Consider the following 16337-nt stretch of genomic DNA (forward strand, 5'->3'; position numbering starts at 1 on the left):
TATCGCCTCAGTGTATGCGAGAGATATTCTTTTGTAAAGCAAAACTTAGCGGAAAGATAACGAGCGCAACAGAGACATACATAGAGTCACGCGTGTATGCGAGACCGGCATCCCAATAGACGAATGTGTTTATGTATGCTGAGCTATGATAAAAGAAATTATTAGCGTTTCGATGAGTATTGTGTAGCCAATTCGATGTGCCTTTCATTGCGACCTGATTGTAATTGATGTGTAGAGGCGAAGTGATCAGCGCGGTCCAATTTTATCACGACACATTTGCACATAAGCCAGAACTAAACGGCAAACATTTCGATTCGTCATAATTATGACTCATTGCCAAATCATCACAAATGATAAGTTATCGATAATACCAAGAATGCAAAATCTTTGACATGATATCCGATTTATATCTTGGAGATTCCCCGAACTTGGGGGAAAAAATGGGACAAAAAATGACATTAGGTCAATGCATGTATATATATTTGGTGCATGTTGCGTTCAAACAAGTTCTGAAAATAGATGGAAACGTTCGAATCGTTGGCTATCTAATTTCCACTGCTATTTCTTGGGGGAGTCAACTATATTAGAACTCCATTGAAATTAGAAATTCACCAAATTATCAAAAGTTTTGTTGAAGAAAAAGAAAAGAAACTTCGTCTGTAAAATGTTTAGCATAAGGAAAAATTAATTCGGTGAAAGTGATCTGTCAGCGTAACGGTAATCGTTAGGCAATGGAAGAAATCTTTAAGATAAAGCCCATTGGATTCAGTTAGCATTTGTTAATGGTCTCGAATAAAGTTTTACCCATAAAACTTCCTGCAAAACACACATATCCTCCATGTTCATCGATACCCACAGCCAAGCCTACAAAATTATATTATGGGCACACACACACAAACATTATATTATTGCGCCTAATTTAATTAAGCTGACACTTTGCGACAATAGCAATGAATTCAAAATTGTACACCAAAACACACGGGCTCATCTCGATCGCATACACACTGTGTGTATGTGTGTTATACAACTGCAGTTGTGCCTGCAGAGAATAATTTGGCAAAAACATATGAATTTAGAAATTATTATGAATATTTTGGAAGAACTTTATTCGCCACAAGTTTTTTTTTATGTCCCTTCCGCACCGTATTAACTTTGGCCGTTAAAATATATATATATATATATATATCCCGTTGTTGTGCTGCTTTATCATTATTATCGTTTGGGTTTGTCTTCATTTTTGATTTCACCCCATAGCAAAAACGGTGCAAAACGGAAAAGTTCGGTGAGCATTTCGGCAAAGTGGCGGCAAAACCACATCCCGAATATATACGTATTCGTGTGTTTTGTAGGTTTTCAGCAATGACACAGTGGGATACGTGTGTACGAGTGCGATAGAATGCGAGATCTGCTCATGGAAGCCAAACACATATCAAATACAAAAATAAGCATCTTAATTTGTGCAGTTGTTCAAGTTGCTAATGCAAATTCACACTGTAACTTTGGAAACATTGCACGACATCTGAGATTTACATTCATAAAGATAAATTGACTTGCGCTAAATACATGCATCAAAAATATTACGCTGGATTATATGACTCAAGGGACTCAACCGTTTATGGTGCCACATTTATCGTGTGCGAAATTATGAATGAGCTGGGGTAAATCGAAAAAGGAGAGTTTTACTATAATGCATTGCTAAATTGACCTCTTTAGAGCGGCAATAGACTGTTTTTCCTCTTTTTTTTTTTGATTTTTCACTCTTCACTTCAAATGACATCAACACAAACATGATAATTAGGATTAATGGAGATTCAACAGAAATTAATCGAGAAATTTTGAAAAATTACCTCGCCTGGGACTAATGATTCCATTCAAACGACTTCATTCTTTGGCATTTTTGCAAAAGGTCTTCAAGTTCAGCATTTGATTTTGGTAAAACGTCTTTAACGACACTACGATTACGACAACTTACTTTGCCTTAAAATGAAATTCAAACAATAAAGCATTACTGGAACTGAATAGTTGTTGTTCTATGTATGTTTATTGAAAAACAATTATATCTATTTTCAGCAGTTATTCTAAGTCTGAAATATTGCATATATGGCTACAAAAATAGCAATTTGAATATTTGGATTCTAATGAGCTATGAGTACATAAATAAGGTTAGGTTCAAATTTGGTTACGAAAGTAATGAGTTTTGTATGTTTATTCGTTAGTGACTTCAGTTGAAAGTCAATCCGTTATTTTTTCTACGAAATGACTTGAAGCTAGCGCATGGAGTCGATTGCTGAAAGAGTAAGAGTTTTTTCATGTACATACTCGCACATTTGATTGATAATGCTTTCGTAATGCTTAGTTAAAAACTCATGAATATTTGCCAATCAATTAAGATTGTTGACTATTTTAGGGCATTGATGACGCAGATATTTGTTATTTCTTGGTAATCGCCGTCTATTGTGATTCACACTTCAGTCATAAAAGCACATATTGGTGAGTATATGTCGAATTTATCCATTTTTTTAAAGGCGCCAGTTAATTATTTTTCCATTTTCGAAACAATCAAATTAGGATGGAACACTCTCATGTTTTGAAAATCCTATATTATATGCACCTCCCGCATATATACCTATTGCTATCAAATGCAGGACAACATTTGCAGTACTTACCATTTGCCAGAGCTGGTCATCGGGGATTTTTTTCTTCGGCTGGTCAACGGGCCCATTCAAAGATGTATAAAAATGAACATTTGAATTGTTATCGCATTGTAATAAAACCAAATTAATTTATAATCAATGTTCAGTTTTATTTCATTCACTACGGTATTAATGTAATAAAATATCAAATACGTTTAAATTAATTTAAATAAATGATTTCATCCGTAAACAAAAAAACAATATGTTCCAACAAAACAGCGGAAATAATTCTTCTTTTTTTTACTGTTTACTGTAAAATTGTAAATATAACAAATTCCATTTTTATATAAATTATTACAACTTATACTGTCGTTCTTGATGCAAAATGCTTGTTATTATGTTTTTGTGTTTCTGTGGGGGCCAAAAACCATGCGAACGAAATTCGAATTTTAGAAAGAAAAATAAAATTGCCTTGAATTCAGATGAAATCTGGTGGTGTACAAATAAAGTTGTAATTTCTAATTTATGTTGTCGAACTCATTAAATGATCTTAAATAGTCTTGAATTCTTAGAGTATCGATAAGACTAACATTAAGAATTGTTTTTGTTTTCTTCTCTTGTTTCTTTTTTTTTGCATAATAAATGAAACTGAAGCGATTAACAAAGCATAGCAAATCAAATGAAAAGGAGTAATTTAACCTCAAATCAATTGAATAGTTTATGCATGAATGAAATTTCGATTTTATTTCTTTTTGTTGCTCGTATTTTTTTTCACTTCTTCTTTGTTTTTCTGTATATAAATTGTTTTGTTTTACGAAATCTTCCTTAGTTTTGTTACATAAAATTATTGTAGTTTGACATTTTTTGTGTATGGATGTAACCAATTTCCTTTAGTTTTCATCTAAACGAAGCCAAAGTTCTTGTTTTTGATGGCTAGTAAAAGTTTGTGTCGTAAAACGGCTTTACTCGAATACAATGGAATATACAGCCGTGATATACATGTATTGGCTGTTGGTAGATGCGCATCGTCGGCCGGTCGAATCGTGACGGATGGCATCGGTTGGAATCCCTCTTCGGATGCCGGCAACGCTGGTGATCCAGTCCAGAAATAAACCTGTACAGCAAACGAAGAAAAAAAAACGCATTAGTTTCAAATAATTAAGTTGCATGTAAAAGCCATACGTACCAAATCCTGTCGCTCCAAATTGGACATCTTCTCGACTATGCTCCACAACCATCTTTTGAATTTGATTAGTTTTTCACCACTTTCGCTCGATTCATCGTTGAAAGTTGTGTACGAAATCAATGTGCTCACATTGATGTCACCCACACCGTTCAAAAGCAATCGCAAATCTTCAGCGGTTAAAAAGTCCAATGCACCACTGGGTAACACATCAAATACACCTGAGCGAATAGCCTATGAACAATAACAAAAATGTTTATTCATTAGAATCATACACATAGTATATGGTCAATTAGAGTCATTCTATCGCTATTGTGTGAATATGATATTTACCTCTAATGATTTCTCATGTGTTTTAACTAAACGATAGTTTGCATACAGTCTGACATAGTCGTAAACATTTACTTCGTTCACTTGAATGTTTCGTCCGTTTGTGACAAGCTCAACGGAACCGCCGCCCTCTTCAGGTGTCAATGTAATTCTGAAAAGCAAAATATTGAATAGTAAGAAACGGGTTGATTGATAATTCGTTGAGTTACAAAATGGTTGAAATAACTTACACAAAGTTTAATTCTAAATTCGCCAAAATGTTAACACCGTCGCTCTTTGTCGATTCACACACCAGTTGCCGCAGACTTTCGTACACAACCGGATCGAAGAATGCTAAATCATGGAAACGTATTGGCCGGCCTAGGATGTACTTCAGAACGTGTCGTTGCAAGAACAGTGGGAACAATTCATTTTGCAACAAACATAATCCAATCAATCTGAAAAGATAACATCATACAATTAGAGAGGCTCTTTCATTCAATTTCGTGGTTTTTCTTACCTTCCAACATTTCTAAATGCATTTATTCGTTCATAGCTAGCGAATCCTTCGCGAGGACTGTAGAAACCACATTTTCCGGGTGAGTAGAATAGAGGCGCATAGTCATCTATAGCACATTCTTCCAATACCACGACTGGATTCATGCGTTGTTTGGCTGGTGTACTCGGAACCGATGCTGCCGATGATGTTCCACTTGAATTACCTAAGCTATTTGCCGCTGCTGAATCGACTGAAATAGCAAAAATTATGTTAGCCAAAAATATCGCTATTTGTTCAAATTTATTTTGAAATTATACAATTGAAGGTTAAGCTTACCAATTTCTTGTCGTTGACGATACAAAATAGTATCCATGGCTTCATCAGCTTTTTGTCTAAGTGTTTCTTCCGATGCTAAAATAATGAGAAGTTGAGGTGCTGGTAGTTCGAGTAACATTCCGGTGATCTTTTGTGCATTAGCCGGATGCAATGCGAATACTTTTGGATACAATCGATCGCCCAACTGTTGCAAATTATGTGGCAGATGATCGTTTAGATTGGAGTTTGAATTGCCACTATTATCGGTCAAATTGGATGGTCTATATGGGCGAGCATCGTAATTGAGTGTTCGTTTTGGTTCACGATTCGGTCGCCACAATGTTTTACTGCCCGAAATGCGTCGTGCCGAACTGCTCGATGAATTCGAGAGATCTCGATTGCTTGCATTATTCGATGAGCTATTACTGTTGCTGATACGATGACGTGAAACCACAGCAAATGGCATCGAATACTTGCCACTCGATGAAGTTGTTGATGAACCAACTTGCGCTGCTTCAAGATTGGGCAATTTTTCATTGGCCAGCAAAGCTTCGGCAATCGATGTGTAAAAACTGCGAGCAACGCCTGAACCCTCTCCCGGTTCATCTTTGAATGTTACTTTGACACGATTGAAGGCGAGTGGTGGGAATAGACGGCGATTTTGATTGTTAAAATGCGTGTTCAACTCTTTGAATGTTTGAATCAAGAGGTTGCTACGGTTTCGTTCCATTTTCAGTAAGGTTAAATCGCGTTGTTGTGCATTTCTGAGTTTCTCCATGTGTCGTCTAAATCTGGCTTCTTTCACTGGGAATCCACGCAATTCATAAACAATTGAACCGGGCTCAAGGCCAACGTCTTCCATGAAAACACGACCAAATAGATCGAGTGATAGTCGCCAACGGCTCAGCAGCAAATCCCATGTTGGTGGAGGCGGTGGTGTTGGCACTGCAAATGAAACAGTTGGCACTGGTGGTGCGGATCGGAAGTATTGACCACGAGGTGCCATCGATTCTTGACGGGTTGTGGCATTCAAATCGGGACTCGTTTCAACTGTCACATTGGCTGATATCTCTTGAATATCCATTGTCTCCGCATGTTGTATGACTTCGTTTGCATTTGCAAAGTTCTGGAAATGAAAACCGCATGAAATTTAGTATCTTAGTATCTTAGATCGAAATACATCGTACGTGAATGGAATAAATTAAATAAATCTGTACAGTGTACACTTCGTATCTGTTCCCAAGGAAATGACTGAATCATTTTGAGATCATCAGAAAGTGGCTTTTATTTTGGGTTTTATCTTTAGTGCGAATTGAATGCTAGACTTTCTTTCAATACGGTATCTGTAACCCGTTTGACTCAAACTACAAAAATTCGTCAAAAGTATAGTTAAAAATGAAATTGGCTTACCAATGATGCTGACGATCCAACGCGAACGATGACACTTTTAGATGGCGAGCCCAAACTGCTTCCTCCTGCAATTTCATTTGATGTGTTCAAAGCATTTGAACTTGAATCGTTAAAATTTGAAGATTCTCCGGATGTTTCTTTTGTTGAACCATCAGTTTTGCCCGTTTTGGCAAAAGCCGATGTTTTTCGTGGCGACACAATGATTTGTGGTCGAATGGTAGCGTTGCCAGATGAAGACGAATCACTGTTTTGCTGATGTGCATCAAATGAGTTTCTCGTATCATTTTCAGCATCTGCCATTTCGATGTCACCATCCAATTCCATTTTGGCAACCTTTGATTCTGTGCCTGCCTTTGACAAGTCTTGTGGTCCATCGGTTCGTTTTTCATTCTCATAAAAGTCGAAATAGGTTTTTTTCTTCAGTTGCATGTAGATATTGTATCCTTCTGGTGCTTGACGCGTTGGTGTTTCCTTGGATGTGCTTGGACCCGCTACATTTTGACTGTTGACCGATGTGCTTGCCTTGGCCGCCAGCAATTCACTTTGATCCGGCTTTTTCTCAACCTTCTCATCAACATCCACCGACATTGATTGATCCTCTTGCAGAGTTATATCAGAGTTACTTGTGTCATCCTTTGAACTATTCGGTTGGTTTGCTTGTGGAGTTCTCAATGTTGAAGATATTCCTAGGTGCGTTGGTGGTAATTCCAATGGAGTAAACGAACCAGCTGGTTCGGTACTTGGTCGCAGTGTGTCCGGTTGTTTTGGGATGCCAAACAAATCTTCACGACTTGCATTCGGGTGCAGTAAATGCGGTTGATCGGCTAACGGTAAGGCTTCGTTCATTGGCAAATTAAATGGTTCCGGTGGTGGGCAGCCCAAACATAACGTCGATTCCGAACGTTGAAAGAATGTATGTCGACTACCGGACACATTCGATAGTTCGTCATCAATCGATTCATTATCACAGTTCATTTGGATCTCGTATTCGCTATCATCGTTTTCGTTTTCATCGGCATCCGTCCATGAGCTACTGTCCGATTTGTCGTTATCAGTGCTGGATCGCATGTAATAAACGATGCCATCAACAACATATGCAATGTGACGTAATGCGGTTATATCGAGAACTGGCAATGAATCACGATGCTCCGAACTATGGGAACGCATCAATGACAGAGCATACGTTAGAAAATCACGGCGCGACGTTTGTGCATAGTTGTCGCGATCAAAGTTTCGTTGATTGTCTGTATTTGCTAGAAATTTTCGATTAAATTTCACAATTTGTAAATATACGCTTTGATTGGAACAAACGAAAATTAGAACGAATTCAATTAGTTTTGTGATCAATGCTTACCACTGAGAATATTTCTGCTTCCTGAATTCGACGAATCAATCAAGCGAGTGCGTGATTGTGACGTACCTCCGAGGACATTTAGTCCACTCAATGTGGCAGTTGATGTAGTCGTAGTTGGTGGAGTTGAGTTCAAATGTAGAGGATGCAATGGATGTGATGGATCGGTTGAATGAGTCAATGAAGCACCGAAGCGTAGTTGAGCTTCTGTTGCGTCCATTACATTCAACACCCAGTCCCATGTAGGCTTCAAACGACTTTCCAAAGCCATCTGAAATGTAAAGACATTATTGGTTGGCGTTACACTTTGCAACATCTACATTTTGTCGTTCAAAACAAAAGAAAAACCAGATTCAGTGCACTTACGTGAAGCTCATTGGCCTCTTGGTAGGAGATGTTTAAATTGTGCAACGTTCCATTCGCATACATTTCATTGACGGTGTTGAATAGTTGGCAAACCTGGCGCAAAATGATACCGAATGCACGTGCTAGGCTACTTGCGGTGGTTAGCATTGTGGCTGGTTCTTGTGCTGCTGTAACCGGATGGTTTGTGGTGCGTCGTAAAGCAGCTGGATCAATGAATACTAAACCAGAGCCACTGTGAATGAAAGCAAACAAAATGATTAGGTACATTCTTTCCCATAGATCTTATTTCGAATCTTACCTCGTCAAACGAACAGTTGAACGTGTTGCATCACGGTTTCGAATGGCCCATTGCATGGATTGTGGTGCCAGGTTGCTACGTTGATTTCCACTGCTCGTGGTGCGGCGTTCCAATTGTTCATCGTTAAAAATAAAATCTTCTTGTGAATGTTCGTCAGTCTCTCCATCTTCGGATCCATCGTCATCTGGTTGGCTGGATCCATCCGAATCATCTTCATTGAGTAGAAGCGATACAACGCCTGTGTCTGAGCCAGCTGTGGCGCCCGTTTGAACACTGCGCTGTGCATCTTGAGTGCTTTGGTTGTCATCCGAGTCGGATTCCGTTTCGGCCTCATGGAAAAATTCATTGTCACTCTCGCCTTCGGGTACAACTTCATCATTTCGTAACGCATCTTCATCATTGTTCGAGCGTGTCGAGTTGTGACGATCACGTTCAGAATGTGTGTCATCCTGTTCGGAAGCATCTCCATCGTCGGCCACATTGTCAATGACAGCATCATTGTCGATGGTGTCATCTAAATTACGGAATCGTTCGCTCAAACGTGCTCCCAAACTGACATTATCAATTTCGGCTCTCAGCGTTGACATGCGGTTGCCATCGGTCTCTCTTGCTGCCGATGGAGCCAATGGCTCAACGCTGAATAAATCATCGGCACTATCTGCGCTTGAGGAGGTCAAAGAAAATGGCGCCGTTGGTCTAACGACTCCCATTCGAACGGGTGCAATTAGAGCGTCAGCTGTTTCAATCAGTTCTTCGATGGAGATTTTAATCAACATTTGGAAAACTCGACGACACGTTTGAATGTGTTTCAATTGCGACGAACTGGTCTTCTTCTCTGGATTTGGTGTTCGTTCCAAACTAAAAACAACGAACACTCGAGCTACCGATCGAATGAAACGTCTTGCTACCTTTTGAGCTTCATCAACTCGATTCGGTATTCTTGTATTTTGTAGCTCTCTATTCATTGTATTGAGCAACGTGTCCAAGGGATCGCCGTTACAGCGCACAAATAAACTGTGCGTGAACTTATCCAATAGTGTAGTACCACTCTGGTTTTGCAATGATGCATTGCGATCTTCTTCATCAAGTCGATTGTTGCTGGAGCCAGAGTTGGAAACTAATTCTTGGTCGGCGGCTGTCATTATCATGGCTTTAACAGCATTCCAATCAGCAAGCATATGCTCGAGTGCTTTCTTTGCAAAACGTGGCGGCTCTAAGTCATGATCGGGCATATCGTTTTCGGTGTCAAGCGATGGTGTTTTTCGATTTCCAGTGGTATTTCGGGCACGTGATCTGTATTGACGTTGTTCATTTGTTTGTCGACCAACCGTTTGGATGAGAAACAGTAGAATTGGTTCGTTCCGTGAATTAACACGTCGTACTAAATCTGTTTCGGCCACCAGTTTTTCCAGTAATTCGAATCGTTTCTTTTGGTTACCAGCCACTAGAGCTTTGCATTTGCATTTCTCCCAGCAATCACAATAAGCCGTTGGTGACGTTTTCTTTAGCTTACAGTCGTGTCCTTTGTGGCAAACCTTTGCACATTCTGTGCAACAGCATAGTGATCCAGTTAAGCCACATGTCTTACATTCGAAAATATCTTGATTGATGTGATCGGCTCCTGTCCATGTGAATGAGCACGTATCATTGCAGCACAGAACATACAGTGGCGATTGGTCAGGTGATGAGCCTGGAGGGAAAATCATTGCATCACGGAGATTCGAGTCACCATTTGCCACTTGTTGAATCACATTCAGAAGATTTTTTGCGGCTTGGTATGCACGGGAGGAAACGGCCAACATGAACGGTGTTTGACCTTGAGCATCTTTTGCGCTTAGCAACTGTTTTAGATACGGTTGGAAAGCAGAGCTTCCACAAATTTGACCCAAGATCAGTGTTGCGTTTTCACGACGTTCAGCTGGATCTGATACGAAGGCCATTTCACGGCAACGTTCATTACTACAAACGAAAAATCAATCGTTAGTTGCTTACTATCTATTTGATCTTCAGATTAGTTCAGAAGAAAATTAAAAGTGAATAGAATTTCACTAACCGAGTTAATTTGTTTTTCATTCCGGTTAGGCTGTCTTCATCGCCAGAGTTAAGTTCGTATTCGGATGGCCAGTACGATGGGAACGTTGATTCATCCTGAGAAGGAGCATTTGTATTCGAATTACTAGCAATCGAGTCAATGTCTCGTGCACGACGCATCATTTCACGCAAACTAACTCGGTTATCCCGTAGATTGCTGCTCGCCGATGGAATCTGTAAATGGAGCAAATGTCAGCGAATTAGCTTTCTAATTCCAATTTGGATGAGCCTGAATCTGAATTTCAATTCAAAAATAAATCCAAAAACTCACCTGATAGCAAGGGAACTGTGTATCTAGGTTACAATCCAGCGCCGAACTACTACCCAGATTTGAGCCTGGTAAATTCGTACTGCTCGAATCATCATTGTCTTTGTTGCTCGTTGGCGAGCACATTGAAACGCATGCGTGAATAATATTACGATTTCCATCGCACCGTTCATTCAAAATTCCGCTAATTTGCCCTTTTGCATCAGCGCTCGATTCAATTTGACTGACAATTGTCTTGAATCCCTTGAAATCGCACCGCAAGATACGTTGCATAAGCAATTGGGTTTCGGGCACCAAAGCCAAGATGGCAACTTGTGATTTCATATTCGCGCCAACCGAGTTCAAAGTTATGGTTGTGGCGGCTAAGCATCTAATTGGTTGCAAGTCTAACCAATGCGGATCACGGATTGCATCCAAACAATCTTTAACCAGTGGATAGATTGTGCTGTTGCCATCGCGCAAAATCAGAACGCTGTCGTTTGTTTCATTGGCACATGTGAGCGACACATTGTTCTGTGATAGTCCTAAGAAGGCGTTGATATCGGTCGGAAAGCTGCTGTCGTGCTCCAATCGGCCAGTATTCAAATTGTGCAAGCAATAATGCAATTTCGAACCGGTTCGCACGATTGCGTGAATGCCCTTTGTGTCAACCGAAATGGTTAAAATTTGTTGTTGTGCAGTCTCATTTACACCGGACGTTGATGCTGTTAGTGAAACGCGTCGGGGTGTTTTTTGAAAGCAGTCAGGTACACGTGATGCGGTCGCTGATTTTACTGGCATCAAGTCTTCCTTTTTCATAAGACGACAATCTTGCCAAGCATCGGCGTCATCTTTTGCCTCAGAGCCTGATGTTGGAAACCGAACTGCTGCGTAATGGCCGTCAATTTTTAAAATACGTCCAACTGGTACCGCACGTGTGTCTTCAACAAACACTACATCCCTGCGACAGGTAAAGAGTAATAATTCGGATTTAAGACAAAATTGATGTTGTGTTATTATTTAGAGGTGTTTTGCTTACTTCAACATCCATTGCTCTTCGTCCTTCTTTGGGTCGCTTTCTTCTTTTGGAGCAGCACGTTTCGCTCTCTTGTGCGAATTTACACTTCCGGTATCACTGCATGTGCTTGATGCCGGCGATGGAGGAGGAGGCATATCTAAACGATCAGCTGTTTCTTTATTGCTTCCACTTGGACCCGTCTTTGTAACACTACTTGTAGTTCCACTACTTGAAGCTATAATAAATATACAAGAGAATTGAGTGCACACGAAACAGAGAGGTAGATAAATTTATCTAGCTCATTACCTTTGCCACCTTTTTCAACCAAATCTTTCAAATCGCTAGACGTCAAACTGCTCGACGGTATCGAACTTGCAATATTCGATGATGATACAGTGATGATTTTGAAGCGGCATATGTCGGTCAAATCCCAGGCTGAATTTAACAATTGACCCACTTTCGGAACACCATTCGAAATGGTGAATCCAATTGCACCAGGTTGATACATTGGACTGTTTTTCATGCAAACCTGACTGCCAACAGTCAATTCGGCTGAACTAGTGCTTGATCGAATTGGTTTCTTAGACTTGGCCTGTGGACAGGGTTAAAAAGTTATTTTTGAGAATGTTCCATTTTTCTTTTATATGAAAAAAATGAGTTATTAAAATGTTGACGAATCAGTTTAAAATTAGGCTTCGCTAAAAATGAAAATAACTCACCTTTGAACGATTATGCTTTTCCCACAGACGTTTGCGTTGCTCGAATGGCAGCACACCCCACCAGAAGAGGCTATTGTTTTCAGTTCGAACAACTGTGTAGAGTGTGCAAGTGTACAGCGAGTGGATCTTTTCATTTGCAAATTCCGGAAAACTTGTGGCCACATGCTCTAGCTTGTTACCACTGTGGCCCAGCAATTCGTCCATCCAAGTTGCAACGCGATTACTTTCCGTGGCAATGGTACAGCGGATCGATGTAGCCGATATTTGACACACTTTTTCGTAGATTAAATTCAACGACTGGGTTTTTGGATGGAAAATGCTAGGATTCTCATGGTTTTTGTACGGTTCGCTATCGGACCAACGCCATTGATGTAATTCGCCTTTCGTTGAAATCGCTATGAATTCCGAATGTAATGCCGCGATATGTGTGAAACGAACTGGCGAATCCCGTTCAGGCCAGAGCTCCAAATCATCAGATATCCATAGAGGTAAACCAGATGATGAGTCTTTCTTTTTTGAATCTAGAAGGACAACAAACGAGGTAAGCGCAATGAGTACGAAAAAAAATTTCAATGAAATTCCTACCATTATCTTTTTCCCATTGTGTTTCCTCGCGGGAACTCTGAAACCATCGCCTTGGTCCATAGTATTGCCGATCACGCCAACGGCTAAACGAATCACGATCTACTCCGCCACTTCCCGAACCACCAGCACCGTCTAAATTTTTTTTTTCGAATTTAGTATATGTTTCGTCTAGGGAACTTGAAATCGGCACGAATTTTCAACATACCTGGATTTGAACCGCTTCCACTACGGACACTGCCCGTTGCATTATCATTGGACGTTCCGCCTAAGTTTGCGCTACTATTTGCATTACTATTCGCATTGGTGCCGCTGCCAGCGTTGTTGCTGTTGCTCAATTGATTACGATCGTTCCGAACGCGACTGTATAATAAACTTGTTTCAGAAATTGAAACAATTTTTGGTTTCGATTAACGATTTGTTATGCGTGACTCGATTAAAATTTCATATTTGAGAGTAGTTTTCTTTGCAAAGAAAAATTACGTTAAATATAATGTTGGCTAACGAGTAAATTCAATTCCAAACAAAGTGTATTTGTGTGAGTATCAATGTCACATTAGTCGGCCAATGAGTGCAATTTGAAACGCTCTCAAATATCATTTTATCGATCGCATAGGATTGCCAATAGAATCGATGTTCAAGAACCGATAGTTTTGCTCATCCAATGAAATGATAATCTTAATTCAAATGAATTTAAATGATAAAAATGAAAAGTAAAAACAAAGAAGAAAATAAGGCCGTTTTGATGGTTTACTTTGTTTTTTTTTTTTTGAACTTTAACCCATCAGGTGATCGATGGCAAATTGCCACTTTCACTCTCAATCTAAGAACTAAACACAGATTCATGCTACTTACTTTCGAATGCTTGAATAACCGAACATCTCATCTGAGAACATAGTGTCTGCGTCGATAATAACACTATTATCCGAATGAAAACTGTTGTCTAACAACGAAATTAAATCTTCTGGAGCATAGTTATCGCTTCCCTCCTCCGTATCGTCACCCTCTTCATCGTCACGCGATAGTAAATTGTTTACGGCTAAATTTACATCCAAATTTGTACGCTGAAGAAAGGAAAAGAAAAAGAACATTGAATTAGGTTAAAGTCATTGATGGGTGAGTATACAACCAATAGTTATTACCTGTAGTTCCCGAATAATGACGTTGCGGCTCTTCCCCTGCAAAACGACTTGGGCTTGCGAAACCAGTTCTTCCGGAACGAATGGTGCTGGAACTGTAACCAATGACCTTCCAGACGAACCGCTGCCAATAATTACACCTGTCCCACGTGAACTGGAGCCAGAACCAGCTTGGCCGCTACTACTGCCATTATTGCGTACCGATGTGGTTCGCATAATTCGGGCACGTGAACGAGCCAACTGACGTGATGTGCTCGATGAATTCGGTTTTGCGTTTGCCGATGCATTATTAGCCGATGAGCCAGCTCCGCCAGTTGTTCTACACAATATAATCAAATCGATTGATTATATTTTATTAATCATTTACATTGTTGTTGGAATCGAATAACAATAACAGTAATCGAATAAAATATCTTTCATTTTTGTTTTGTTTGACATACCCTTTGTTCGGCTCCGATTTGCTCAAGTCTAAACGCTCAGCGATAACGGTAAATGCAACTCGCAATGCACGGCCATCTTCAAGCAGTAGACCCAAATGTGATGGTCCAATGACTATTTGTTTTACGGGTGTTTTCAACGATTGCAACGCTTGTGGACTGTGTGCACCATATTTATTTATTTTATCGGCTACTTCACGAATTCTGTAACATTTAAAACGACAAATACATCAATTGTATCAACATACATGGACTCTGATAAAATAGCGTGACTATTTCGTTGTGGTTTCGGTCATTTCACACGGAAATACAGATTTTTGCTTTTTGATTGAATAACAAAATTTAAAATATTTTTGATTAAAATAGCAATATTCATATTTAAAACAGAAAAAGTTTCCCGGTCACGACATGTGCTCTTATTATTAAATCAGTTCCGTCGGTCCAGCCCAAACACGTTATTTGCTCGTGTAATCTTCAATAAAGAATTTCAAACGAAATTGTGAATCAGAGTTGTATTGAAATAATTACGACAATTTCAAAAGAAAAATGTGCTGACATCCATTTTACTTGCTTCTAATATGGTCGTACAAAAATCAATATGGAGAAAATATTCGTGGAAACGACCATTATTGCGGTCGCAATAAGGTTCTGTAATTCAATTATCCAACATGTTTTTTTAGGGTTTGATGGGCGAATCGAAGGGAAACGGACACATTTGCAAATACTGAATTCAACGCAAAAATGCGACACGGAATAACGAAAAAAAATGTGTTCGATTGAGCACGATTGGACATTTATTCAAGTCCAAAACGTGGTGTTTTGTTGTTGCAATGTATTTTGCAATTTAGGTATGTATGAACACTACTATGTATATAATTTTTTGCAGGTTAACAACGTTCGTTGTACGTTTCTCATGTATTCACTGTCACCCGTTCATATGGTATCTCCGTTCACACTATGCTTGCTTTCGCTCGCATCATAGAAGTTTTTACACAAATCACGGCACAACAACAACACAGCAATTTTATCGTAGCCTCAAATACTTACCTATCGTTTAATTGATCCTCACTAGCCGATGGTAATGGATGAACCACAAAATGTAGCGAAGATGACGATGATGACATAATTTTATTTGGCTCAAACTCACTGCTTCACATGAAAAATTCGAAAATTTTTCTGTAATTTCCACTCACTGCGATGAATTCCACCAATTTTTCGCATGAATTTTCAATTAAATTACTCCTTTTAATGAACTCAATCCACTTACAACTACTAGAGACAGAAAAAAAAAACTTCCACTTCTAATGCGTAAAGGTAATTCTAGAAAAATGTATATTCTTCTCTCTCTTTTTTTTTGTCACCAACTTCACGATTACTTTTATTGTATTGATTGCTGCGATTGTGGTGAATGTAGAACATCAATTGGTATCAATTTTACGCAATTTGGAACTAATTCGCTTAGATCCTAATTAAAGTCAATGTTTTTGATGCGTTTGTTCAACAAATCGTCGAGAAAAATGTAAATTTTCTATCAACCATTTGCGGCCATATTTTTTCACGATTTGTACACACACAATGGGGAAAAAACTCACTTTTTGTGTTCCTCTTGTTCGTCGATTCTTTTCTGATTTGTTCGTTCGGTGCCAATAGTAAGCATTGTATTTTACCAACTCGAGTGAAGTTAGTCGTGAATATGACATGTTATTCGGCGGATGGCGCTGACTACGTTTCATTCACACG

The 16337-nt window shown here is 39.3% G+C and overlaps 1 protein-coding gene across 2 annotated transcripts; it reads right to left on the reverse strand.

Annotated features, from left to right (window-relative positions):
* Nucleotides 1–3373: 3373 nt before the first annotated feature.
* On the reverse strand, nucleotides 3374–16288 carry LOC129580562 (E3 ubiquitin-protein ligase hyd). 2 transcript variants are annotated; one of them, XM_055471105.1, is made up of 21 exons: nucleotides 15645–16288; nucleotides 14601–14801; nucleotides 14164–14479; nucleotides 13877–14085; nucleotides 13230–13384; nucleotides 13025–13156; nucleotides 12440–12960; nucleotides 12027–12312; nucleotides 11742–11955; nucleotides 10727–11663; nucleotides 10418–10629; nucleotides 8365–10323; nucleotides 8067–8298; nucleotides 7704–7971; nucleotides 6350–7602; nucleotides 4961–6065; nucleotides 4646–4874; nucleotides 4377–4583; nucleotides 4150–4297; nucleotides 3820–4050; nucleotides 3374–3747 (listed from the first exon to the last, which is right to left on the reverse strand). In XM_055471105.1, exons 1-21 carry the CDS (start codon nucleotides 15719–15721, stop codon nucleotides 3535–3537), a joined length of 9105 nt encoding a protein of 3034 aa, XP_055327080.1. In that variant the 5' UTR covers nucleotides 15722–16288; the 3' UTR covers nucleotides 3374–3534. The 2 variants fall into 2 exon arrangements, with proteins under 2 accessions (XP_055327080.1, XP_055327079.1); XM_055471104.1 differs by having other exon boundaries at nucleotides 13230–13396; nucleotides 15645–16270.
* Nucleotides 16289–16337: the final 49 nt, after the last annotated feature.

This window comes from Sitodiplosis mosellana, unplaced genomic scaffold (assembly GCF_009176505.1).
Source record: "Sitodiplosis mosellana isolate CC-2019 unplaced genomic scaffold, AAFC_SMos_1.0 Smas_scaffold_1, whole genome shotgun sequence".
NCBI classification, from domain to species: Eukaryota; Metazoa; Arthropoda; class Insecta; order Diptera; family Cecidomyiidae; genus Sitodiplosis; species Sitodiplosis mosellana.

Excerpts from the sequence above, each read along its gene's own strand:
- LOC129580562 (XM_055471104.1), bottom strand. The coding sequence starts at position 15,721 with ATGTCATCATCGTCATCTTCGCTACATTTTGTGGTTCATCCATTACCA. Across the intron at positions 14,802-15,644 it reads GAGGATCAATTAAACGATAG|AATTCGTGAAGTAGCCGATA; the intron begins GTAAGTATTTGA and ends TAAATGTTACAG. Across the intron at positions 4,584-4,645 it reads GCATTTAGAAATGTTGGAAG|ATTGATTGGATTATGTTTGT; the intron begins GTAAGAAAAACC and ends TTATCTTTTCAG.